At 42.7% G+C, this 27,846-nt stretch overlaps 1 protein-coding gene across 2 annotated transcripts in view; it reads right to left on the bottom strand.

Annotated features, from left to right (window-relative positions):
* The window catches only part of iqsec1b (IQ motif and Sec7 domain ArfGEF 1b), a 101,374-nt gene that overhangs the window by 61,482 nt on the left and 12,046 nt on the right, over positions 1-27,846 (bottom strand). For both annotated transcript variants that reach the window (XM_047026338.1, XM_047026336.1), the window contains exons 2-3: positions 20,333-20,362; positions 13,475-13,582 (exon numbers count right to left, since the gene is read on the bottom strand). In XM_047026338.1, coding sequence (XP_046882294.1) covers positions 13,475-13,582; positions 20,333-20,362 — 138 coding nt within the window. The remainder of the gene's footprint in view (positions 1-13,474; positions 13,583-20,332; positions 20,363-27,846) is intronic.

The following is a 27,846-nucleotide window of genomic DNA, read 5'->3' as shown; positions in this document are numbered from 1 at the left end:
ATTTTTACATTGCCCCTGCTCCTCTATTCTGATATAAACAATCCCCCTGTTGATCCGGTTGCATTTGTGAAAAGGTTCTCAAATGGAACTAAAAAAATACTGTCGCGGCAAATCATTTGATTTACTGTAAAGTCTGTCATGTCTTCTGTGAACCCGTCTGTCCTGTGATTTAAATGAATGTGGTATAGTCAGTGATTGGTAGAGGCTGACTGAGCCACATGATGGAAAAAATCATCAACAAAGTAAGAGGAAGTAAACTGGGCCAGAGTAAGCAGGGGAGGAAGTTCAGAGAATGAAAACAAGAATCACAGAATGGAGAGAAGGACCTGGCCAACAGAAACATTTAAAAAGTGTATATGTGTGTGTGTGTATGTGGCTGGAGCTGGAATGCAGGGCCCGGCTTGGTCTACCGTGTGTGGTGGGTGTAGACGAGCATCAGTCAGTACCTCTGTTTCTGCCAGAATGTCTGGCTAGTGGCAGCTGTGGGTGATGTGGAGCTGCACTAGAAATATAAAACAACATTATCCACTTAATACATTCAAATATACACATTGTGTATGTGTTGGATGCGAGTCACACCGTATCTAAAACACAGATTAAGATATACTGTATCAACGCACTATTTTATTGATACATTTATAAAAGCCTCTATATCTGCTGAACTTTAATTACACAGCTGCATCCTCAAGCACTAAAACCACTCCAAGATGTCTCCGCAGTAACCATGGCTACACAATTGATCAAATATCCCAAAAGGGCAGAGACGGCGTCACATGTCTGCTGTTCCTCAGGAGCACTTTGGGTCTAAAACTGCTAAACTGCGCTACCCAGACTTTCTACCACACACAGCCAACAACATACCTACTCATGAGATGTTATTGAATACAATGAACTGAATACAGTGACATATACTGATGATAAAGTACATTCTCTCAACTAAACCCTATATGGCGAGATCAAGAGAAGCTCTCTTGTAACCAGGAAACACAGCCCTGCCTCTGGTTCACAGTTAGGAAGGTGTTGGAGCTGCTGAATCCCACGTGCCTGTATGGATCAGCATGGATCCTGAATGAATACATGCAGAGCCACCAATCCACTCACAGCGTTGCCCTCATGCCAATGCTTGATTGTCTTTTCCTGTTTGGTCAACAGCAATCACAGCATGGGGAAGATGATGAGAAAGAGCACCTCTATTAAAAGGCTCTCTGAATGAGTGGCTGTAACAGGCACAATGCAACAAGCTAGTTGCCATTAGCTAATTACAAGTCCTGATTGGAAGCTAGCAAGGACTAACCTCCACAACCATACAGGGAAGGTGAAATCAATAAGGTTGTTTACCGACTTGTTATTGAAAATATACTGTAGGCTACATTATACTGCAAAGCAATGAGATATTTTCCAATTTGTGCCGTTTCTTGGCTCTCGCCTTCTCTCTCTCTCTCTCTCTCTCTCTCTCTCTCTCTCTCTCTCTCTGTCTCTGTCTCTGTCTCTGTCTCTGTCTCTGTCTCTGTCTCTGTCTCTGTCTCTGTCTCTGTCTCTGTCTCTCTCTGTCTCGCTATGTCTCGCTCTGTCTCTCTCTGTCTCTGTCTTTCTCGTCTCCCTCCGGCTCGAGCCTCTCCTCCCCTCTGAGCCTGCTCGGCCAGCTTTTGAAGAGCGGGGTGCTGATTGGCAAACAAGTCGCAACAGTGGGGAGTGGAAATCAGGTTAAAGAGGCCATCCCCAACCTGGTCGTAAGGCGGTTTGGGCCGTGTTCCCTGGTACTGGAGGGCTGCAAGCCCCTGAATCTCTGGGGATGCCACAATGAGTGGGAGGGAGGGAATGGCTTTTTGCTTGAGCGCTGGAGGGAAGAGTTATCAATCTATCAATTATAGTGCTGCGCACCCTGTCACCCCTCCCCCTCCTCTCTTGGTGCAGCAAGACATGATTCCTGAGATCTGCACACCTCTTTGAGGAGGAGGCTTTTATGGTAAAGTTTCTTAAATGTCTTGTGTGAATGCGAGCACGGATGACTGGTTAAAAACGTTGGAGCTAAAACAACAACACATTTATTCAATATGTAAAGCCTAAGCAGCAGCTTAACACCAATTATGAAGATATCAACCCACAGGCAAAACAGCACACATGTCTTCCTTCTGAGTTTCCCTCCAAAGACCCACACACGCTTTGTTGAAGAAAAAACAGTGAGTCTTAAATAATCAGAAGAAGCTAAGGGCTCACCAACTGTATTGTGAATGACGCAATTAAAATCCTATAACGTGATAATCACTTTAGCAATTCCCACTACAGCAGAGTAGGACATACAACACAACAGCAGGAAACCCAAATAGTGGGTGATAGGGATGACTAATGCAATCCCGCAAAAATGTGTTGGTTAAGGTGGTAGGGTGGGATTTGCCATGAATCTATTGTGTTCTGGGGGGGCGGGGCTAGTTTGTGCGATAGACTAATGCGATAGATTAATGCGATAGACTAATGCGTTCTGCAGACAAGGGAGACTGGCGTTGGTCAGGGTTTGGAATGAAAGGGACAAAATCAGGACAGAGTAACACATATCGCTATAAAAAAAAACACAACGACAACGACGTTGTTAAGGCGGCAGGCATGTGTTGCTTAGGCGGCCGCCTTAGCTGCAAAGTGCTGCGGGAAACCCTGCTAATGTCAGCCTAATGCAATACACACACTCTCAATGGCACCCGTTGGGAAGAACGTGACAGGGTGGTGTCTTGACAGTATGTCCCCCTGGGTGGTAAGCTGCTGCTGACGCTCCAAGAGAAACAGGCCCTGGCTGGCTGGCTGGATGGCTGGCTCATGGCTGGATGGATGGCTCATGGCTGGATGGATGGCTCATGGCCAGTCATAGGGGAAATCCATGTGACTGTCTCTCCCCAGGCTGGGATGCATAAACAGAGGGTAGTCTAGATGTGCTAGCTGCTTCCCAATCAAATGCCAGCTGTCTTCTCTCCTCCATCAGCCCCTCCTGCCCAAGCCCCCAGCCTCCTCTCTCCCTGGCACACCAAGGTGGCCGGCCCTCATGGAGAAGCCTGGGTTATCCAGCTAGATGGTGCATTGCACAAAGAGAGGAGCGTGAGGGGAGAGTGTAAAGAGGAGATGGGAGCTGTTAAAGTAAGTCATACATTTGCAATTGTCCAACACAACCAGTAACTCCCTGGCCTATCCACTGTAACAGGGTTCATTTTAATGGGGCCAGGAGGGACGAGGCTACATTGGCTACAAGCAAATTAATTCCTCCATCATCTTATGTAGGGTTACACAGTTGACGAGAGAGTCATAAAGGTAGGAGAGGTAATTACAGCTAAGGAGCTGCTGCCAAATCCCTCTTTTTACACTTTAGTCTTTTATGAGATGGACCACATTAGAGGTAGTAGTGTGCTCTGCCGGGTTTGAAAGGACCTGTGGGGGAGGGGGGGGGGGGTACTCAAAGGTAGGCACGTAGAAACCAGAAGTGAGGTAAAATAACTTTTCAACAGACTTTCAAAACTCAGGACAGAAGTGAACAAAGCAAATCAGTCTTGTGAAAAGGTCATTTCACAGAGACCTGGGCTAGTGTCAGATTTGAAATTCTTGTTCTGAGGAGAGAACGGCTGTTATACTTTAATCCACAATGTGCTGTGATGTGTTAAATTGCTGCGGTGTCAGAAAATAACAGCCCTTCACACAATAACACACACCCTTGTCATTAGGGCAGTCACATGCTTGGCCCAGTATTTCCTGCAGCGGGAGGTGGAGAGAGTCAGGGCACTCAAGCTGTTTCTGTGGTAATATCTCACAATTTCCTTCTTCTGATGAACAACATCCACATAATTACATTAGTCATGGAGCATTGACAGCAGCAACAACACAACTGTCAGCCAGTCAATTTCTTCTTTTTTTTACCAATGCAGTGTGATGTCAGATAGAGTGAGGAGGGAGGTGAAACAAAAGCACTGGGATGAAAGACTGATCAACTACAGAAAGGGTCTGGCAGAGAGGGTCCTGGTGTCACTTCTAACCTTGCTCTCTGCAGCAGGCACAGGGGGCTAACAGGTGGTGGTGTCTGACCCAGTGTCCCTCCCACTGCACTCGTGGACAGCCCCGTTAGCGTCCTATCAGGGGAGTTAGCCCTTGATAAGCTAATGAAGATATCCTGTGAGATTTACCTCCTGTCTGTTGTTGCCTCGCCTGTCTCCCACAGCTTGCAGGGCCTGACATGAGAAAAGTGTGTGCACAAACAATGTCTAGTTCCGCCAACAACACCAGCTGCCTAGCCAGGGATCTGTGATTTCAGTCTGAATTTCCAGTTCAGAACTTCCACTGTCTTGAGACTGAAATGGTTCCCGAGTATGCCCTGCTTTGTGAGGGGAAACCCATCTTGGGCTCAATAAATTAGGCCCAATGTGTTAATGACTTGACACAGAGCGTCACCAGAGGGAGGCTCCCAAGAGGCAGTGTTCCCATCCCTCTGTCTTCTGAATACAGGCGAGGCCCTCTCATCAGCCTACAATATAGCTGATCTGATGGTGAGCCGCTTTGGTTGAAAAAGCCTGGGCCTCAGCTTACCGCTGTAATAGACGCCATGACACTGTGCCTTAAGCCCTGAACAATGATTAATGCATGGAGAAAATTGGCAATTTCTACCCCAGATATTAGAAGCACTGGAAGAGTATAAGTCATCTCAGACAGGAGAAATCCAAATCCAAAAGCTTAAACTACAGAATCTCCAAGCCACTGAATATGCTGTGTTTGTTCATAGTTTTATTGTTAAATACATTTGATAAAATTCTCCAACATGTTGATAGTTCTGCATTTGCAGTCAAGGGGTGAATACAATTTAAGTATAAAACCAACTGTACCCTTTGAGTTCCCATCTTTACCTTCCAGAGTGGCAGGGAGCCAAGTCCACAATAACATTGGGCGAGGAGCATCCAGCAACTGTCTGGAACTAGTAATGTGACACAGTGTCCAGGGTCAAATGCACTGTCGTCTTAGTGAAGAATACTGATTAGATTGAGGCAGTACTATAGATACTGTTGCCTTGGTTGAGGATGACATTGCATGGCTCTGATATTACACACACACAGTGTGAAATCACTTGAACCCCATGTAACCAATCAATAGCTGCTGTGCTTTTTAGTGTTCTTTACAAAGCCATGCACAGCAGAGGCCTTTAAGACTGGGGAATATAGATGCATTGAAGTGCTCTAAAACCACCCAATTCTCCGATTCACATAATTGATTCGCTTACCCCTGGCAAGCTAAGACCACGTCACAAACGCCGGTGTATAAACCAGCAAGAGGCTCTTTTAGAGCACTGGGCCCATCGCTCAGGAACTGGAGTAGTGAATGGTGAGGACCCACAGCACTCAGAGAGTTGAGCCCCACTCCAAATCCCCTTCCCTGTCAGTGAGAGCTTTATGGGCTGAGGAGCCATTAGCAGAGGCAGTAGTGAATCAGCAGAGAGGCCTGGCTCCATGTGGGGCAGGGCCATGGGCCCAGCATGGCCGGCCAATCTTGATCTTTAGCCAACACCTCCCATGACAGCATGCCAGGATTAAACAAATAGTAGCAGTAAAGGAAAACAGCACTTTTAATTAGTTCCCAACAATAGTATTCAGAGGCTCAATGTCAGCGCATTCACACACAGTGCTTTACAGCCCAGGAAGGGGAGAGCGAAGGTGGAACAAGAGGATGTGGTTATACCCCTCTACTGCTTCCATCCCATATCCATTGGCTCTGGGTGGAGATTCAATGCTGTTGCCCATGGTGAATATTTGACACACTCATTGCCATTAAATAACAGCAGGTGCCCTGTGGAGCTTCTAGTCAGAGTCCTTCTGACATTCTGTATATGGCTTGGCATCAAATAATACACAATGCTTGGAGGAAAATCCAATATGTTGTTCTGTTCCAAAAGCTCTGCTAAAAAAGAGTAAGTGAATACTCTGGGATTACATTTCAGCCTAACCCTCCCAGATGGCTCCTAATCTCAAATTACTGAAATGAATCCTGAAGGCAGCGAGCAGTGAGCTGAAACCTTTAGACCTTGCAGGGTGCAGAATCAGACATGTCAAGATGTAGGCAAACTAACCTTTGACAGCATTAAACAGGAATAAATGACCAGAAATATATTCTCAAAAGACCAAGAATGAATTCAGCATCTTTTGTCAGCAAACAGAAATGAATAGCTTTTGTAATAACCTTGCAACAAAAATATGCGTGCCAGCCTTTTCCCCACTGTATTCAGACACATCACAGGGAATAGATTATCTTTCTTTCACAAAAATGGACTGAACTAAAAATGTTTCCAATGAAATAGGACAACAATTACATTTGACAGCTCTGCAAATATTTGGGGAAAAGCAAGCATTTTGACCATTCTTATTAGTTCAAGGGCTAATGCGTGGAGGGATAGGGTTCAATGTCACCCTCAGTCAGTGGAACCACTCTGCATGCATCTTCTTATTTCTCCCTAAAGCCCTCAGAACGAACCCCACATAATCCCTGAGAGGTTCCAGGCAAAAACGTTCACAGGAGGCAAAACCTGAATCGATATGCTAGTGTACATCAGTGTGTGTCAAATGACTCCAGGTGAAAAGGAATAACTGAACCATGAAGCCTAACTCAAAAAAGATGATCAGAATGATTAAGTGAAGAGGATTTCTTATTCAGTGCCAGTGTAGACTAGGATGAGAATAATGATCCGAATGTTGACCTTATTCAGATAGGGAGGGGTTATCTCAACAGAAAAACTAATTGTCTACAACCTTTCTATCATCAATCACTCTCGAAGTCAGACATTGTTACTCATAGAGTGACAATAGCTAAGTGTATGGCTAATTGGGAACGGTTTTCAATGAATAGTTTTAACCCAGACTACTTGATTTTAGAATTATTTGTAAATTAGAGAAGCGACAAAGCAAGAGGCATTTTACAGTATCCCTGGCTATCTGGATTTCTGTAGAAAAGTAACTTTGTTTATTGAATTGAAAATGACTTGCCATTTGTCTCGAGTCACGAGATACCAGAACAACAACATTGTTACAGAGTAGATGTTAAAGCACCACCTGAGAGAAAACTGTTTCCACAAGTCAACAACAACAGTAGGATTACCAGAGAAACTAACAGTGACAGACTTGCGTAGTGGTGCAGCCCTGTGTCTTCCCCCTCTGCCTGGGTTCTTGCCAGTTACTGTGGACACCGCACACACAACAACACTAGAAAGAGCTCATTTCAGTGATGTCGGTTTGCATGGTGCACACATACTCACGCGCCTTCTCCAAGCCAGTGGAAAGTTCATTAACTACCTTTTGGAGGCGGCTGGTTTGTGACAGCCTGGGCACTGGCTACGTCCTATTACCTAGTCTTTAACAGTGATGAATTAGTGCTCTCTCCCCAGCGCCTTCTTCCCATCATAGCAAGCCGAGCCTAGAGGTAGGGGCTTGTCTCCCTGGTCCCCCAGCCTCGTACATCACCTACCCCAGACAAACGCCAAATGCATAGATTTACGCAAAGGGAAATGAACAGACAGGAACACAATAATTTTGATAATACAAACAACCTCATTAGTGGGAATCAAGAATCCTCATGTGTTTCTCATTTACAGTTTTTCTCAATTGGTTTGGCTCATTTCACGAAACAGAAATGACATTCTCAAAACAACACGTGCAAACCTCCAAACCGCTGGGCAATTGTTCACAACAGATTGGAATTGTTCATTCCTTTAATCAAATTGCAATTGTATTAGCACATCCTTGTAAATGACAAGTGCAATTGCCTACAGTTTGCACACATTTCAAATGATTTGGCACATCTTTGAAATGGTTAGGTATAATTGCCTTCAATTAGGCCAACTATCAATTGAAAATATCTTGCTGGTCTAAACTGACTGTTGTTTCTCAGTCAAGTGGTTGTTCTCTGCAAAACATATTGGCATAATTCCCTTGTGTACATCATCACCTGCACAATAGTTCACTCCACTGTCAAAATCTTTCAGGCACATAATACCATGAAAAACATAATGGTATATACTGTAATATGGATCTCTTGGATCATCTGCTTACGGTCATTGTCAGGTGCAAGTAGAACTTTACAAAACAAGGGGACACATCCGATCACCAATCACACAGTAAGTTTAGTTAGCTGACAGGAGCAATGCAGCAGTATAAATGCTTCCATCAAATATATAGAGCTTGTCCCAGGCCAGCTCGGGGGAAACATCACTGTTTGTGCTGCCATTTCAGAGAATGGTGTAGTCACCCACATTCCCAGTCTTGGCCCATACGATACCCAGACACTCCTGGTGTCCTTGGACTGCCTGCACTCCGATGTTATCCCTCTACATGAGAGGGGTTTGGTAGGGCCTCACTTTCTTACATTTGTCGAGGATGAGCAGGAGAGTGAGGACGACAACTAGTGAAACTCCAGCTTTGCTTTACTTTCTTACTGTATGTGTTTCCTTCTTGCCATGAAATGCACCCTCTGCAACTCTGACTAGGAAGGGGTCAGATGCCTGAAAAGTACCGTGGTTACTCATACTAGTCCCCTCAGTGTACAATAGGAATCATTTGATGCTGGGATATACAGAACAGACAATAGAGGAGGTGTTTTTCATGCCAGGCTTACTGTAATGCACCCCCTGCTAACTCTGACTAGGAAAGTGTCACTTGCCTGAAACTTACTGTGGTTACTCATACTACTAGTGTAGGTTATACATAATGTTAGTTTTGATGTGCTTATTGTATGAAAGTATATTATGCTGTACACATTTCCTGTAACAGTAACCATGATGTATGGCAATTACAGTGACAATTTCCATGGCAGTGTAAGTGCAATATGTGATGTGAAACCTTGTAGGCTACTCTTGAATTACTGTAATCTTTTTTATGTTTGATACACATTTACATGTATTAATTTCGCAGACGCTTTTATCCAAAGCGACTTCCGAGAGACAGCTTTACAAAAGTGCATAGGTCAATGATCCTAAACAACGAGATAGCCCCAAAAACATTGTGGTTAGCCAAAACATGAAGCATACATTACAGTATTGTTGCTTGCTTTTCTACAGGTACACTCTTGCACTTTTGAGGTTCATGTTGTTTAGTTGTAACTTGTTTGGCTACATGCTCTTATGGTTCTTCTCTTTGGCACTTACTGTATTTGGGTTTTTCACAATGTATGCTTCATGTTTTGGCTACCCGAAATGTTTGGGGCTATCGCGTTGTTACTGTATGATCAGTGACCTATGCACTCTTGTAAAGCTCTCTTGGAAATCGCTTTGGATAAAAGCATCTGCTAAATGAATACATGTAAATGTAGATTGAGACACATTTATTCTGGAAAGAAAACATCTACTACAGTAACTGTAACACAGTGCACATAAGGGATATTTCTAAGGTTCACTGCCATACTGACAAAACATCTAAACATTTTGACCTGCAGTGTTTACACAATGCCAAAGGGACTTTTCATTTTGGGGGCACTGACTATTTGTATGAGAAAATGATTTAGTTTTGACTGATAAGTTGTCTGTTTTAGGAAAGAGATGACCTTTTGCAGGTGTTCTATGGTGTTTTGCTAAACCATCTGGGTAATTTTGGCAAATGTATTTAAAGGTTTGAGCATGTTCTCTTTTTTCTCGAGAAATGAGCCAAAGCAATCGAGAAGGAACTATTCATTTTGGGGGCACTGACTATTTATAAGAAAACATGATTTGGTTTTGAAGCATGAGTTAACTGTTTTGGGTGAGATATGACCTTTTGAAGGTGATCTATGTAGTTGTGCTGAACCATATAGGCTATTTTGCTAAATGCACGTGAAGCTTTGAGAATGTAATTTCTGTTTCAAGAATTGAGCCAAAGCAATCGAGTAAAACACACACACTTCTCTTGAGACAAGATTATGAAAATGTTGCAAAATGCTATATTTCCCACACTGTATTATTCTCCACACTCCAGCTGAATATTTCCTACATGTGGTCGAAATGATGATCAAAACAGCTCAAAAGGTTAAAGTACACCTAAACCTCTCCCTGTCATCAAATTGGATAACCGTGGCTCTTTAAACTGAAGCTGTGCTATGTGCACAGCCGGGTGCTGCTGAGGTCCCAGGTCTTCAGAGATTGGCCCATTCCAGTGGGTGCCCTTGACCAGCATTCAGCTAAGCGAGGAGCAGGGCCTTGACAGGACTCCCACCTCACTATCAAGGTCTTGGCAGAAGAGGGCCTGGGGGCCACGCTCCACCTTCCTTTGTCCAGCCCCACAGCACTGCTTTCTGGACACACAGAGCCACACTTTTCAAAGTGGACTTTGTGCTTAGACCAGTGGCATTGGACAGTTGAGGACCTGATGGCTATCTGTATGCAGTGTAAAGCATATAGCACAGGGTTCACACATTGCTTGAGTTTCAGGACTATATACGGTATGCACTATTTCAGAACAGATATTCAGTTTGTCAAGATGTTACAAAACCTGAAAGGAAGAAAATGCTGCAATTCAGGTGCAATAGAACATCAGTTTATTTTTTTCAATGAGAAACAACACAGTGATTTCCTAAGGGAGGGAATGTGAGCCATCGTAGCCTCATCATAAGCATCCATTTTACAGTATCAAAACAAATAAATACCAGCAATAACAGGTTTCTGACTCAGTGAATACCCTCCAGCATATCAGCTGCAATAATATGTTTTCTACTAGGAGAAAGAAGAGCTGCTGCAAGACTGAAGCAGGAACAGAATGGAAACATAAGCTGCTGACAAGTTCAATGATGTAGGGCTGAGATTGAGAAGATGGATATATCCGTACGCCAGTAGACATCAAAGCCTGAAAGTAAATGCACAGTCATCTGAGTGGCTGGTGTGGGGCTAACTTTCCCTCTACCCTGCCTGCATACTGATCATGAAAACGGCCACTGTTGTATTACTTCAGAAGCAGCGTTGCTCAGACATCTGTCAGGAGGGCTGTGGGCTGAGGATGAGGACGAGGATGAGGACGAGGAGGCAGATGCCCGCTGCTGGCTACCTGGCAGAGGCACGAGCAACCACGAGCACTTCCTCGGAAACTGTCTGCTGCCTTGATCAGAACCCATCTTTTGCTGAAATGTTTCAGCTTGCATTTTCATACAGTAACTAAAGTGTTTAAAGCTACTGTAATCTGAGCCCTAGTGACAGAACGGTAAGGGTAGACAAATGATGTGTGACAGCCTGGCCACCCTGAAGTTGTGTGTCTTGCCACGACCTGCACTGATACCCCTCTCCATCGACACATCTGCCCTACGCTCCTAAGAAATCGATAGCATGTAAATGGAGCTCTTTTCACATTTATTCTATCTCTCATTAATACGACACGTTCCGTAATACGTTGATCCAAAATATTGGATATTTAAAACATGCCACCTTTCCGGCCTCCCAGGGGTAAACCTTAATTACCATCCTCCTCCAGTCTCCAGTCAGGTCCTCCTCAGTCTGGTCCCTGGTGGGCTCATGCAGGCCCCCAACCACCTTCCAAGGCCCAACTCCATTGACAGACAATCCCTAATTTGTGTTTGTTGTCAAAACCAGGGCTGTTCTTTGGTCAATACCTGCTAGATAGATTGGAACAGCTCCAGACAACACTGTAATCACAAGTGTTTAACCGCACTGCTTTGTACTTTCATCTTCTCTGAAACTAATTAGAATCAACAAACATGGCTGACAACACAACTCATTAAGGAGTCTAACAATCAGCAGCCTCCCCAGGCGATGGCCTAAGTTTTCCTGAGTTCGTTCGCCGCAGAACTGCTCGTAGGCTCTCCGATCACCAGCCTAGTGGAAGCTGGATCCAGGAAGAGCAGCATCAAGAAAACCCTTTTAAATTCCCATCCAGCTTTTGAAGCCTCCGTCCCAGTGCTGCGCCTTGCTGCACGTTTTCATCTCCCCCATTTCTCCTCATTTGCTGCGGAGCTCTTAGGGCATAGCCAAGCAGCTGTAATGAATTCAAACGTACTGTAAAACTGCCTGTCTGCCAGCCTCTTTGCCTGGCTGCCTACAGTACTTCCTGCCTTCCTCCTGGTCTGCATGCCTGACTGTCACAAAGCAGAACTCAGTGCCAGTGCAGTGTTTCCCACACATACACTAATTTGTGGCGGTGCGCCACAGAATCAACACCGGCCGCCACACATTGCGTTTCGTAAAACATTTTTTTATCGCTATTTAGGTTAAAACACGCAGCGTATTCGTTCAGCTGCATTTCCTTTCCCCTGCTCTCCCTCCGTCTCTCTGTCACTCATGCGTCTTTCCCACAAATGCACACAGTCACAACGTCAGCACACGTTAGCAACAATGGATACATACGCCGTTCTAGTAAGACCGACAGCTACATCAGCGAGCCTTCAGCATTAGTGCCGTAGCTAAAAGTCGAGGAAAGTTGAGGCTACTTTTCGCTAGGTACCTTACTCACATTTAGTCATTTAGCAGACGCTCTTATCCAGAGCGACTTACAGTACTCGAAGTTTCCCCTTTGTTCTTTTGGTGAGAAGTCTCAAGAGCTAGCTACTTACTCGGCGTCATGGAGCCGACCAGTTAAATAGTTGTTTAGCACTAGCGTTGCTACATGCATAATGCAGAAATGATATGTTAGTTGTTGTTAATTTGTGAAGGTGTGAATCATTTTGGATTAATATTTAATGTTACAAATTATTAACAAATTAACTGTATAACGAATTATTAACGAAGGAATTATTCCCCCCCCCCCCCCCCCCCCCCCTCGGTCTGACAACCCCCACCCCTCCCCGCCACAATAGATCTCTAATCTGTGGGAAACACTGCAGTGATAAGACATAAGGCAGGCTGGCAACGATGCTGACAACTAGGGAGCATGAACAAGCCAATATAGTACAATAGCATCCAGAGCTTTCAACACCTCGCACATAATTCAATTGTGTCTCTGGAAGTTTGGGTTTAAACTAATCATGTTAGAAAGTAGGCACACAGACACAGCCGCCCATCCAAGATGAGCTTTAACAGGTCCACAAAGAGATATAAATCTACCTTGATAAACTACTGTGACTACAGAATATGACACTGAGCATAGATGGGGGATGCCAGGAGTCTTATATGCCCAGTAAAGCTCAGGCAGGGTAGACTTCCTCCCTTACTGTGCCACTTCTTCACAGCTTGGCTGCTGCCTGGGTTTGTTCATTTTCTGTTTGAGTGGATTTGGAGCCTGAGCGAGCCTCCCACAGCGCCAGTCTCAGCAGGTACTGTACAGGAGATACATCTCCGAGGAGTTGCCCCCAACAACAGGAAACCTTTACTGCTTGCACATAGGATGAATGTACCGCAGAAATACTTGTACCATTGCAATAACATGGAGGTCTGAAAGTGATCTCGAGACAGTATAGCAGATGTGAAAGACAAACCAGCAGAACTATCCCAGAAAGACTGTGAAGCCACAATCGGTATAAATAGCATATTACGTGATTGTCATTTAAAACTTGAATTTACCCAAAGGATGCAGACTTCCACTGGCGAGAGGGGTGACTTCGTCTGCACGGAGGGGCAATAAGGCTTACTGGGTTCTCTGTCACATCTATAGGCAAGGAAGCATGTCGCCTGTTAAATAAGCAGAAGGGACAGTTAACTGATATTCTGTTGAATTCACAAAGACAATTCATCCATTCAAAAATACATAAGAAAACACAGTGAAAAACAAATCTTGTATCATTGCTTCAATGGAAGGTGTTAGGGGCATTTGTTGTTTTGTGAGATTGTGGACATGAAGGATGAATGGAATATGACATTTCCTCTGCTGAGAGAGATGCCACCCCACCATGAGTGTAACCGGCGCCAAAACCCATCAGCACACAGCCTCCAACTGAGCTGTCCGTGGCATTCAACACAGGGAGATTATTCATGACTTCTGTCCACTGCTCCTGGCATTTCACTGGCTTCAAATCATGACTGGGAACTTTCAAACATTCATAATCACCACTGGCTGAATATGCTTTGAGGGCTGTGTGCCAGGAGAGCCGAGAAGAGTACCAAAGGAGAGGAAGAGAGGCAGTGGAATGTCTGGGATAGACACCATGATGGAGGACAACAGCCACTTTGATTAACAGATCAGAAGAGCAGGAGGGAAGGGACGGATGAGAGGCAGGACAAGAATAGGTCAAATTCAGCAGAATGGGAGACAGGTAATGAGCAAGGAACAAAGCCAAACCTGTTAGTACCATTCACACATGGGCCAGGAGAGAGGAGAGGGCCGAGGAGTTGGAGTCTGAACACAGTGACGGAAAGCGGTGGCCACAACACAGCCTCTACATCTCTTCTCTCTGGGCCTAATTGCTGCAGCTGGGTGACTAGAAGGAGAAGCAGCCACTCATCTCTGCGATATTCTCCAGTAGCGATGCTGACTGCCAGACAAGATAATGAGCTGTGAGCTCTACAACTGCTGCGTTGAAATACAGTAACAGCCCCGTTCACTACTGACACACTGTAGGCATTGAAAACCTTGAACGATGGGAAACTCTTGTCTATCTAAACATTAGCAATTTTACCAAAACAAAGCTCTTAAAAAAAACACTGCTTTACAACTTGATAGATGTTTAGTTTTTTTTGTCTAACGCACAGTACTTGCAGGTTGAAATTCCACCCGGTACCTGGATAGACCTCTACATGGTGAACCTGCTCACTCAGCTCATACATTCGCAGCATGCTGCATTTCACTAGGACTCCTGTGGATACGAGATTCTAACTTCAAATTGGATGATCTCCCAAAAAAGTTAAAGTGAAGAGATCTCTGGCTATATAACGTTAAAGAGAGTTCTGTTTTAACAGGCTTCCAATCATGGTAAGGAGGGAACATTCTAGCGTAATAATGAAAGCCACCTGGTGTCTGGGATGAATGATACTGAAGCTGTAGGACAGGAACACAGGGTGGAATGGGATGTCATGCTCTGACGACCGGCAGAGTGTTTTAGACACAGCAGGACAAGGTTGTGGAGATGAGAACACACACGCGCGCACAGCGCTAGTGGACAGCAACATCAGAGGCAACCTTTTTCAGGCCTGCCTCACCACTGTGGTCCTGTTTTGTTGAAGCTGGGTGTATCACTAAAGAACCAGCCGCACAGCATCACATATATGGTCAATCTGGCTGCATTAATGCTTGATTAGATACCTACCTGGTTGAAGGAAACAACAGCTTTGAAACAGTACGTAACGACTATACGCAGAGTATTTTTTGTGACATACTTTTCAAAATCAAGATCTTTACCAATTATTGATATAAAATTATTATTAATAACATAATATTCTTAGCAGCATTTGATTCATTAGTAGTTTTATTAGTGTAATTATTGTTGTTATTATTATTATTATTATGTGCTACACAGCGTATGCTCATGTACACATTCTGCAGAAAACTGTAGTGGGTCATAGATAGATAGATGGATGGATGAATGGATGGATGGATAGATCGAAAGATAGATAGGTACTTTATTGATCCTGAGAGGAAATTGCAAAGTTGTCATGGGATGCTACTCCCGTAGGTAGAAGAATTTCTGTACAGTAAACACATCTGATGTGATGGGACTAGCTTTGGGATGTGAGCAACACATTCAACATGCAAATTTAAAAGCAGCAGTGCGCCTTATGGGTAAATGCACCTCAAGGACAAATGGTCTGTGCTCCGTTGCGACCCAGAGCTGCCAGTACTAATCTTCCATGCCATGGGGTTAAGTCCTATAGAGTTTTCTCTCTGCCTCGAATATAAGCCTCCTGTTATCACTGGAGAGCAGGTTCTCTGCTTACATAACCGCAATCTCTAAACACCCTCACTCCCAAAACTTCAAAACTGTCTAAAGGCTGGCAAATTCACAACACTAGCCTCAGATTAGCACTCTTAAGGACTAATTGGGCTCAGGATTGGCCTGCGAGTTCCTGCATATACCGTATGATACTAAGGCAAAAATAAACACTGGACTACATTTGTGGGAAACTGCAAATGTATTATCTACTTTAGTATTCCAAAGTACACTCACTAAAAAGACAAACAAACAGATGACCTTCAGCTACAGTACAGTATTTAACAATAGCATTGTGTTTGACATAGTTAGAAGGAAAAATCCTTTGAACACTTCAATACGAAATGTAAAAAGGAATATGATTGTTTACTGTGTCAGCAGAAATCCTCAGCAGCATTTTGTGCACTAACCTTTTTACACTTCTGTCACTTTTGACTGATCAGTGTCCAGCTATAGAATGGCAATATGCTATTTGCTACTATTAATAGGGTTGTAAAATGTGTTTAGAGTAGTTTACTCAGCAGAAATAAATCAAGGGCATTACCTCCAACTGAAGTTTAGACATTGATTTATTCACCTCTCACAGAGCAGCTTTCTATGATGAGTTGAGCTCCAGTCAGTTTAGATAACCCTGAATAACCTGCTTCAACATCATACAGAGCAGGACCAGCTTGCCTTTGATACATTTCCCCTAGAATCAGCTATAACAAGGTCAGTCCACCCAGCAACACAGTCCTGCACCAGTGCACCACAGCCAGCAATGAGCCATCAATCAGAACACCACAAGCCCACATCGAGATGCAAGGACTTCAGCACACTGGGCTAAGCCATGGAGAACGTTCATGTGCGCATGCTGTACACAAATCCCACTGACAAATACCCCATCACACACAGACTGCTGCCTATCATGCACCTCCGGTAGGTTTACATAATATATTGTTCACTGTACTCCAAAGCAGGTTTAAGCAGGTTTACATAATACCAAATCTACCATCTATTTTCTGAGAAGTAAAGCTGCTATGTTTTTTTTACTATGAACTGGAAATGAGTTGCACAACTGAACAGAAAAAACAATGGGTATATCCTTTTATGACCTTCGTTTGAAGGTTTTTATGTACTGAAACCATATCTGACATAAACGGAAAGGAAATGTTAAGAATTCACAATTCACAAACATGCATAAAAATACATGTACCACTTTAAATACAGTAATAAGAAATTCTCTGGTTTGAAGACATTTACTTAAGTTTTAGGGTATGCCCTTGCTTATCCCAAATTTTTGTTGTGTTAATTGTGTCTTAATAAAGCTTTAGACTGGTTCTGACAGCAGGCAGAATGATCATTTCAACAGAAATACTATACAGAGCACAATAATGATGCTTTGAGATCTCATAACATTTCCCAATGATATTATGTTGACAGAATCCAATTAACCTTTAGTACCTTGACATGAAGCCATTTAAAATCTCTTCAGTGATATTACACAGATCCTTAGTGATTTAAATCACCTAGAGTGACCTGTCTGTGAGGGCCGTCTTATGAATCCAGATCAGACCGGTGGGATCTCCAGGGACGGGTTATTTTTAGCAGCGGTCCCCAACAGTTTTTGCATCACAGACCGGCCGTTGAGGGGGGGACAACGACGACCGGAATATTGATAAGGGATATTTTTTGTACGGCTGCTTCATAATAACATCCTAATCTTTCTCATCCCTTCCAAAGAAGCTCTTCAGAAACATGTGTTTTTTTGTTCTTCATGTCAGTCAGCTAGCAGAGTTGGCAGGCAACACAGCCCAGGCAGCCCGTAGAAACTGATGAACTCACGGCATGTTACTCAAGTTCACAATCTGTAAATAGTTGTGGCCATGTTGTGGCCAAAAAGACCAACAGACTGGACCAAGAGTAGAAACTGCACTAATATCCTATAAGTGTATAATTAGTATAGTAATTTCTTCATATATTATTAGGCTAGAATTTTCTTCAACGTGAAATCAAAATAATTGTTCATGTTTGATCCTTTCAGAGTGGCCTGGCAGTGGATTGGCCATGGCATGTAACCAGTTCAGGGCCCGGTGGTTGGCGACTGCTGATTTATAAGATCCAGATGTCAATTCAATGATTTCCGGTAATTGGTTTTGTCAGCTCACACCACATAATAAGGCATATTCACAACAAATAGGACAAGCTATTCATCAGCAGATCATCAAGGTTTTACCAAGCAGGGATACAACAGTTGGATCTGGATCGGGGGCTGCCCGTTCATTTGACAGGTATCAGGAAAGAGGGAGGGAGGAGGGGAGGAGGGGAGGAGGGAGGAGGGGAGGAGGGGAGGAGGGGAGGAGGGGATGGAGTACGCTTCTCTTCACCTGGGCCACATCTACAGTAACATTCCAGCTGGTATTTGTGTGAGAGGCTAAATGAACCTCTCTGCAGAGTGTAAGTGCCCTATATCTCTCATCCCTGAGGAGAAGATCAAGGAATTGAAAAACAAACAAGCTGGGGCCTTGTAACACATATCAGAATGTGGGCCAGCATTGCTCTCCCATTCCTATAGGATGCAGTGTGCTGGCGAGGAGCACTGAACAACATCCTGTGAAGACACTTTACACTATTATATCCTCTCATTTCCAGTGGATACTGTAGGAGAGTGGAGTGAAGCAAACTCAAATGTCCTCTAAGTTTTCTAACTATCACTTCTGTAGACCATTTCAAAGATATATCTTTGGATGTTCCAAATACATTCCCCTTATTGGAGTCCCCTTATTGGGTTGGTAAAAAGCTTTTATATACATCACTTTTCTCCAAGTCCCAGGGAATACTCTTGTCTCCTGGTGCATAACATCTAAAAGCACCACTGGTCATTCAAATTCCGCTTAACCTCCGCATGTCCTTTCTAACAGAGTGCCACGTCAGCACAGAGAGCCCTATACTGCATGCATTCCAGAGGAGCATTGGTATACTGCAGCTGGAGGAAAAAAAATATAAGACATCTAGCCAGTGTTGGTTTTAGCGGTGTGCTTTAGCTCTCTCATTTGTCCCTGTGTCAGGATGATAGGGAGGAAACAAGGGCAGGTCTGTCTGGGGCAGGGGCAGTTCTGTTTGGGGCAGCGGGTCGGGTCTGGCAGGAGCAGGAGCAGGTCTGGCAGGCGCTGGGGCAGGTCTGTCTGGGGCAGGGGCAAGTCTGTCTGGGGCAGGGGCAGTCTGTCTGGGGCAGGGGCAAGTCTGTCTGGGGCAGGGGCAAGTCTGTCTGGGGCAGGGGCAGTCTGTTTGGGGCAGGGGCAAGTCTGTCTGGGGCAGGGGCAAGTCTGTCTGGGGCCGCAGCGGGCAGGGACAGGTCTGGCTGGGGCAGGTCAGGATGGGGCAGGGGCAGTGACAAGTCTGCACCCCAGATAAACAACAGACTTCAGACGTAAATGAGAGACAGTGTGTCTTGTTGAAGGGAACCAAAGTCTGATAACACACAGTGTGGGAGGTGATTGCGTCCTTGAGCATTGGAACACTGTGTTTAGCACCAGGAGTAAGCTTCATTTCAGGAGATCCCCAGAGTTACCAAGAAGACACTAAGAATGGCCTTAGCTGACACTGTGGTTGGCGGTAAACTTACTGTGGAGATTATTCACTCAAACAATGACTAAATACAATATTACTTATATATTTCTTATCTCATACAATATCACTCAGCCTCACTGTATCTTTCTACCCAGCATGAGACTGTAACAGAGAAGACGTATCCCTGCTGTTACATTTGTCAGTGAAGCTTTCAAGTACGTTGTTATCCGCCAGTGGATCTACTGCTAAATCCTAATACTGACACAGACCAGTCCACTGTGCATCTATCACAATGATGTAGACATCCAACTCTTTACTCGGAGAGAACAAAGGGTCCTCAGTGTCCAACTCTAGAGTGTAGAAGAGAGATGGTCAACACATTCGTCTCCTCTCTCAGGACAGCTACCAGGTTCCCTGGGATGGATGCAGGTCAACAGTCCACGTGCAGGTGCTGCTCTCTCATCCCATGAGCAGCTCATGCTCAGAAGGCTGTTAGAAAACCATTCTTCCAGAATAGCGATTTTCTGGTTTTGGCCAACAGAAAAAAGCTGTTCTATACTTCAAAACAACAGAAAAAGGCATTTGACATTGCTTTAATACATCATTATCTAAACATAGGACAACATCCATCAACTACAACAGTGTCCTTGAGACACTGTTAAGAGCCAGTTCATAGACGGCTAGTCCCAAAACAAACTTTACTGGTGGTAAAGGTGAAAAGGCGGGAAATATTGTTCGTGTTTCTAAGCATGCCCTGCCAGACAAACACACAGCTCTCTGATAGTTCAACTATATACACGCACACACAATGTAACAAGAGAAAATACAGCCATTGGGTCAGGTGATAGATGCAATGGAGGATCAACAATACAAAATATCCATCCTATGGCATGTGATTTGATCAGGGAAATCGTTTGACATGGATAAATGAATACTGACAATTATTATTAAGACATGATCTACTGAAGTCTATGAATGAACAGCACAGAAGAAAACATTTTTACCATACCTGACACTTCTTGAACTTTCACTTTCTGACCTGCAAGACAAAGAATAACTAAAGGTTAAAACAAAAAAATAGTATCAAAGGTAAAAGAGACAAAAAAAGTTTATTCAAGTATATGAAATAAAAAGACAAATATATATATATATTAAACAAATGTTGTTATTGTCTTTTTCTAAGCCACTCTCAGCTAAGGCTTCTGTCAACATCCTGTACAATGGTTCACATTAGCATGGTGACTCAATCTCTGTACAGGTCACAGAGACACATGGAAATTCATTCAAAGCATATAATTACATTGGGCTCTCATATTGTACATATCTGCACGGTGTAGGAGAGAGGGTCGCACTACACAAAACTGAGCTACCAATTACATTTACAGCGAGCTTTGCTTTTCAAGGGATTTTGCCACACATTTCAAGGCTGTAAAACCCCAGAGACTAACAGACAGCAGTACATTGGCAGTCATGTTCAGTCCTAACTACGTGATGGAGCAAGCTAATATCCACAACATACTCTTTTACCCTCAGGCTCCCCAACTACAAGAGTGCTACATTGTGCAGAAGGCTATGTGCAAAAGATTATGCTATTGTAATGTCAAAAACTTCACTCAACCGTGACTTATGTTTTCTGTCTATGGCCAATGTCTACAAATTCATGGACGGATAAAAGTAAAGAAATGTGTCTTAGGCCACATCACTGTACCTGACCTATTTATAGAAGTTGAATATGTCGGCCCTTCCTTGAAAATTGTAGGCTGATTGCAGCAAAGCACCCATTTCAGTTTCTAACCTTTGGTAGATGATGGTATGTGTGTCTAATGACAGACTCTTGCATTGCTGGTTTTAGCCACAAACACTATGGAATGTCACATCAAGCCCGCAGTCAAACGGCTCACATGGCTAGTCAGATTATTTAAATTTAGCAGAATAGAGGGAGAAAGGAAATAAATCTTTAGGGTACTGAGAGAAAAAGTCAGGAGAGCAAATCGTTCATAGTATCCGCATCAACTTCATCCTGGAGAGTGAAACAAACTTTCTAATGTAGCCAGTACACAGGAGCTTGAGGAGGCATAGCAGGGCTGTGGGGTGGTGGGGCCAACCAAAATGTTGCTGTGACACGACATTTCACGTGTGTTTGCACCCCCCCCCCCCCTACAAGCTTTCACGCGTATTCGCGCGTCTATGTTTCTTGACTCTGTTTACCTGCGCCTCGTCCATTACTGTCCATTACATTAGCAGGACTACTTGGTTGGCGTTGCCCTCTCAGTTTGAGAAATACAATGTGTGGCGTGCGAGCGTGTGAACTGGTTGAAATGCGTGTGTCTCACGGCCAATGCGTGACAGTTGGCAGCCCTGGGCATAGCCTGCCAAACTTTATACATTTGACTGACTCCACCATAGTTTTAAGGTTGTCTTTCATAACCTGGACATCAAACTAATGAGCCTCTGGTCTCAGTCTCTCCCCTGTGCAGAAATACACGTCAGCTCTTTGGCACTTGGTGTTCAATAACAAACTAATGAGTGATATGTGGTCTGTATTAAATGCCACCCTAAGAGTGGGTGATGGCAACCAAGGCAGTAGCAGGAATGTGACACGTTCGTTCTCACAATCTTGTTTCAAAACTATTTGAAGTGTAGCATATCTAGGCCTATTTGCTAATGGTGTGGTGGTTCCCTGCTTACGGGGTGTGATCGAGAAAGGGCAAACTGTATTATAACAGACCAGTATACTGTCTAAAAGCAAGATACTAACACAAAGACATTCAATAATGAATGTCAATCAAACAATGATATATAGATGCATTCCTCCATTCCTGAAGCCAGATGCTTCACATTCTGACAGTCAGTCATTGCAAACATTGAGACAAAACAGATCGAACAGAAAACAAGGTCATTATATCGTTTGTTGGATGTGGAAGGCCAAGGTGGTATTTTTATGTTTTAAGTTGTACGTTTAAATAGCTTTAATCACTGCACTGCTACTCCAGGGTGGACTGCCAATGCTTGCACCAGCCTGGGCACAAGCTTGGTCCACAGCCAAGGGGATAATATTGACAGTTTAGAGGTGGCAAAGACTTGCCAGTTCTTCAAATCTGTCTGAGCAGCTGAAGACTTGCATAACTCACTATAATGATATTTTCGCAATTGATCAGGAAGTTTGTGTATGGCAGAGCTGCACTATGGTAACATGTCTGTGCTTTGACTGGAGCGTCTTGCATGATAATACATTGTTACTGGTGACACACTGATTAATTCTCCATTACTAATATGGCATAATCACATCAATAGTGGACCATAATATGATCTCAAAGTATGGTCTGTTATGTCCTATATCTTTGGAATGTGCTTCCTACTCCATGTAGTAGGAAGGGTGTGGTACAGGTTTGTCCATCCCAAACAGGACATGAGCACAGTGTCATCAACAATAGCAACATTCCAGCTATTCCCTCCTTCCTGAAGGATGGGAGTTAGTATAATATATTTTTTCAGCTGAGAAATAAATTATAAAAGCACTACTTGCCCAAACTTAATTACAAAATAAGTAACGGGCAAAGGCATTAGGCAAAACCAATTTGTTTTGACCCTCTTGGCAATATCGGTACAGTATTTTGCCGTCACAATTTAGTCAGTGAGACTGTGTTCATCGTGTGCTGAATAACAGAATGAGAATGTACAAAGTTAGTCGAAAAGTATTATTAAGCAAGTGTGTTAACACCTACTCTTGAATGTCTCTTCTCACACTGAGAATAGAAACAATTACAGAAATTATGTAATATCTTACCAATGAAACGCACAGATAATAAAAAGCAGATACACTTCCCTTCTGCCCTTCTAATAGTCCAGCTGTCAGTCCAATTATTGGTGGGATTAGAGTAATTGTTTTTTTTCAGGGCAAGAGTTTTTCCAATCAACTATTAAGTGTTTGATTCATTGATGAATTTGACGGCAGATAATTAGGACATTGGAGTTATGCTGTATAAATACTTTATAGAAATACGTAAATGCATAAGTAATGTGAAGAGCATAAAACATCAAACTAAGTATTTTTATTTAAAGAAAAATAACATTTGTATACACAAATCAAACAAATTACATGTATTAACATGTAAACTACGTTGGGAACAGTTCATGTGGTCTCTACCATATCCTTTCAGTAGCTCCTCCTAATACTACAAGTATCTCTTTCTAGTCATTTTCTTTTTACATCTACTGCAGTTTAAAGTAGATATTAAATAGTGGGGTGGTGCTTATACAGTATATCATTATTTCCAACCAAACCTTTTAGCTTGATATGAAAAATAAATATTAATCCTCAATGTTGTGCTATGTTTTGATCAAAACCTACAGGTCAGCTGAGACCAGGAGCTAGAAGTAAGAAAACGTTCTTACACGAGAGAAGAAGTAGACTCTTTACTTGTGAGACAACATTCTGAAATTGTCAGAGCAAAACCAATTAAATGCTATGAGAGGTTTTCATTACATGACTGGATGAGACCTATCGGTTACAATGGTGTCATGAAGACTCCATTTGATCACAAGCTATCACCCGCACAATACATGTGAAGATAAATATTGCCACTGTCTAGAAGTGGACTGTACTGTTCAGTACTGTGCCATTTTTTTTATCATAATCTTGAAATCAGGTGTGATATAGTACAAATGGCATCAACCTTAATTGGATCTGTGTCATAACAAACCATTTTGGCAAATTATAGTTTGACACCCTACAAAATGCTTGTAATCTGTCTGCTCCATGAATTTACAGAATAATGTCACTCTGAAGTAAATGTATGTAATTAAAAACACGTCATGTACCTCAATATAAGAAAGTATTTAATAATTGAGAAAATCGAATAAAATGGTGGATTCTTCTCACATTTGAGTCTTCCTCTCACACTTTAATAAAAGTCATCCTAGGGCACCAGCAAGAACAGACTGCTGTGCTCATTACAGGTCACACACAGTCACGTTTTGTGCAGTTTTTTTCCCTCTACCAATTAAACAATGATTGTTTAATCCAGCAGAGTAATGAAATTAACCTTTTTGCCTGCCAGGCTATACATCACAGCCAAAGAGCACAATTACATTTGCAGTGAGAGTAGGAGAGCATTCGCAGCATCCTAGGGCACCATCATACTGAGCGGGCACGCAGTCAGACTTGACCAAATACACGACACATTTTCAAGGGCATTCTACATCACTGCTCTGCTGTCATGAAAGAATACTGTTGTGTTGTCTCAGGGTTGGATTTAGACTTTTATAATACATGAGAGAGGAATTCGTTCCTTCATTTAGTGTGTTTCAAAAGTCAATTGTACAACATCACAAATTCTTCCTGTCAGGAGAAGTGTTTGAGGAAAAACTCAATTTCTGAGGGAAGGTTAAGCAATCCAACCCTTGCCGTGGGTCTAATGAATGCACACATGTCAATAACATCAAATATTGATGTTAACTGATGACTTCTCCCCTAGTAATTCCAACCACCCTAAATTAACTACTGACAAAATGTACAGCAATTTGGAGGAGAGAAACCAGCACACGCAGTAGTTAATGATGTCAATAAAGTATTTTCAGTGTTATGCAGTATCTGGGATCTATTGTCTGCAAAGTGGAATTAAAATGACCCCCCCCCCCCCTGCCCCCCTCTTCTGTTATGTAAGATATTGCTGCAGATAATGGCAAGTCCTATGACTGGACTTTAAAACAGCAGTATTGGCTCCACGCCAGTAGTGTGTGTTCAGACAAGGCATCCAGGGGAAAGCTGGGGAGGGGCATAGAGTTACAGGGGAGGCAGGGAAGGAGGCTGGCCTCCAGCTGAACCCTTGGGGTAAACCTGAACTAGCAAAATACAGACTTTAGTGTCTGTCACACAGGGGCCTGAACAAAAACTCTGGTGGTCTATGCTCCGCAATCAACAACCCTATGGCTATTTCACCTGCCAGAAATTTGTAACACACTATATTGGTTAAACACAGCAGTATTTTTTATAAAAAACTGTCACTACACAAACCATTGAGGAGAGCTGGAAATGGTAAATAACAAAAGGAGATATTCTGTCAATCTTGTTAGCAAGCTGATGTGACAATAAGGCGAGAGAGTCCATCAAGGGCTTCTCTCTCCTAAAGCTGGATGTGTGTGACCATGCAATGACGGCAGGACTTAACAGTCACATAGGGAGACACAAAGACACCAGAGCTTTCATCTAATGTCAATTGGATTTCCATTGATTCTAGCGGGTACGTCCTCAGCATGTTACACAGAGCTTTGAAAAACCCAGTCAATGCATCAGCAATTTAAGCACTACTTCATCCTGAAGCCAGAATGACTCTTAGCTTAAAATGCGATCTCTGAGGGTGGTATTTGTCACAGCCATACTCTGAGCACAGGGATTATCTGCATGCTTGACTCTGGATTTAACTCTTCTTAGAGTGGAAGCATTTGAAAACAGGTAATAGTACTATGGCTAATACAAAATGGGAATGTGGATGTTGATTTGGTCTTAAAGCATTTGATTTACAGGACACGAAGACTAAATCCAGTGTAACATCTGAATTCCAACCCATTCTGCAATCCCTGAAATTACGCAGATAAAAAAAAAACTACATTTCACACACACGATTCAATTAGAACTTAGAACACCATTGTTAAAGTCCAAACAAGGACTCTCTTCTGCCTGACATGACATCATGTATTCCCTTCAAATAATCCTATTAACATAGTTAGAAGCCATTACATGGAGACAATGCTCTATGACATATGCAAAGATACTGCTGTCCTATTTCAAGAGCGTCACCTCAAGGCTGTCTTTCTTTTTGAATGTCTCTCAGCAGCTTGAGTATATTGTATGACACTTCATGTACAATGGACAGAAGTTAGCCTGTCAAATATCATACATCATTAAAAAATTCACAGAAAACAAATAAATAGTTGCCATTGGCTTTATATAAATGAGGCTATAACCTGAAAGCAATACATTAATAAAGCATTCTGTTCATGTTCAAACATTTTGAGTATTTGACACAGACCCTGAGATCCGTGAGGTAAGCATATTAGACTTGGCAGGTAAGAGAATCTCATCAAATCCATAGCACAAAGTCTCTCAATTGCTTGGCCTTAATGTCTGTAATATATTAATTTAGCGTAGTGTAATAAAATCCCCCAGTGTATTTTCCACAGCAAAGCTACCAAGGCCAGGATTTGAGGTATGAACACTAATGCCTTGATACCCTTAGGAAATAGTTTAATATGTGCTTAGATCTGCACAGATAGTTTTACTTATTACATTTCTGACCAAAGGGAGGTAATTTCTACCTGAAATAGACTGGTGGGTGCAGAAATTGGTCATGATTGAAGAAGTTGATGAGTAAAAATCAATATCTTTGTCAATGTAATGTAAAGTAATGGCACTGGCTACAAAGACAAAAGAGAGAAAATCGTTATCAATACCAACATTATAAAAATTGAAAACGAGTCTTGACTGTCTATGTAGTCATGTCCATGTGCCGCATATGCGTAAGCTCTTAATGTAAAATGTTAAAATATTTTGAGACTAAAATCTGGATGTACGGTATGAAGCACATGGATAATTTGACAGTATTAAATCCAGGCGCCTCATTAGAGAGCCAGCGTGAGGAATGAAGAGTGGTCATTAAACACATGGTAAGATGAGTTTCCCTACTACTGGCATTGACCATTATGACTGGGCTAACATGGCAGATCAAAATAGAAGCACAGCTACAATATAGAAAATTAAATATCTCTACTGATAATATACATGCATCCAAGCACAAGCCTACAAAAATCTACATACAATCTATTTGAAACTGAAACAGTCAATGACCAATCCGTATGCGTCTGGAATCGTCTTGTCTACAGTAGTAATTACCTGGTATTTCATTTGTATAATTAAAAGACGCTAGCCCACATATAGTAGAAACACCACTGAATACATTGATAGAGATGCTAGAGCCTTAAAAGTTTTTTTTGTTCATTAGCATTTTCCCAAAAAATCAATATTTTCAGGCTATGAATTAATTTGCAGACCTTGGACTGACTTGTACCACTGTATTTCCTTACAAAGCCCAGTGCTGATAGATCCTGTGGTTATTAGAATAAACCACACCTTGGCAGAACATTGAAGAGGTGCATTAGAAGCATGTCGGCAGCCATCTCCATCAGTGAGAAAGTTTGATAAACAAGCATTTACTTATCATTTACACAGTTTCTGTCCACCCAAGTTAAGTGCTGGCCTTCATTAACTGATGTGTATATTTTAAAATGATTAAAATTTGATGTTTTGAGACCAAAGCAAGATACGCTATGCCTGTGTGGTTAGAGTTAGAGAGGATATTGTTTGTATTATCAATATGAGCACCATAATGTTGAGGAAAGTATGATTGCATGATATTATAATATAAAGAAGGTTGGTAGGTTAAAGATGATGATGGTACATCTGTAATACAGCACTAATAAAAAGCATTTTTGCGTTTTCCAATGACAAAGACCTGATTTTCAGGC

The sequence above is a fragment of the Hypomesus transpacificus genome, chromosome 9 (assembly GCF_021917145.1).
Source record: "Hypomesus transpacificus isolate Combined female chromosome 9, fHypTra1, whole genome shotgun sequence".
NCBI lineage: Eukaryota > Metazoa > Chordata > Actinopteri > Osmeriformes > Osmeridae > Hypomesus > Hypomesus transpacificus.
The sequence above is the reverse complement of the archived record's forward strand: the minus strand, read 5'-3'. Positions and strand labels throughout refer to the sequence as shown.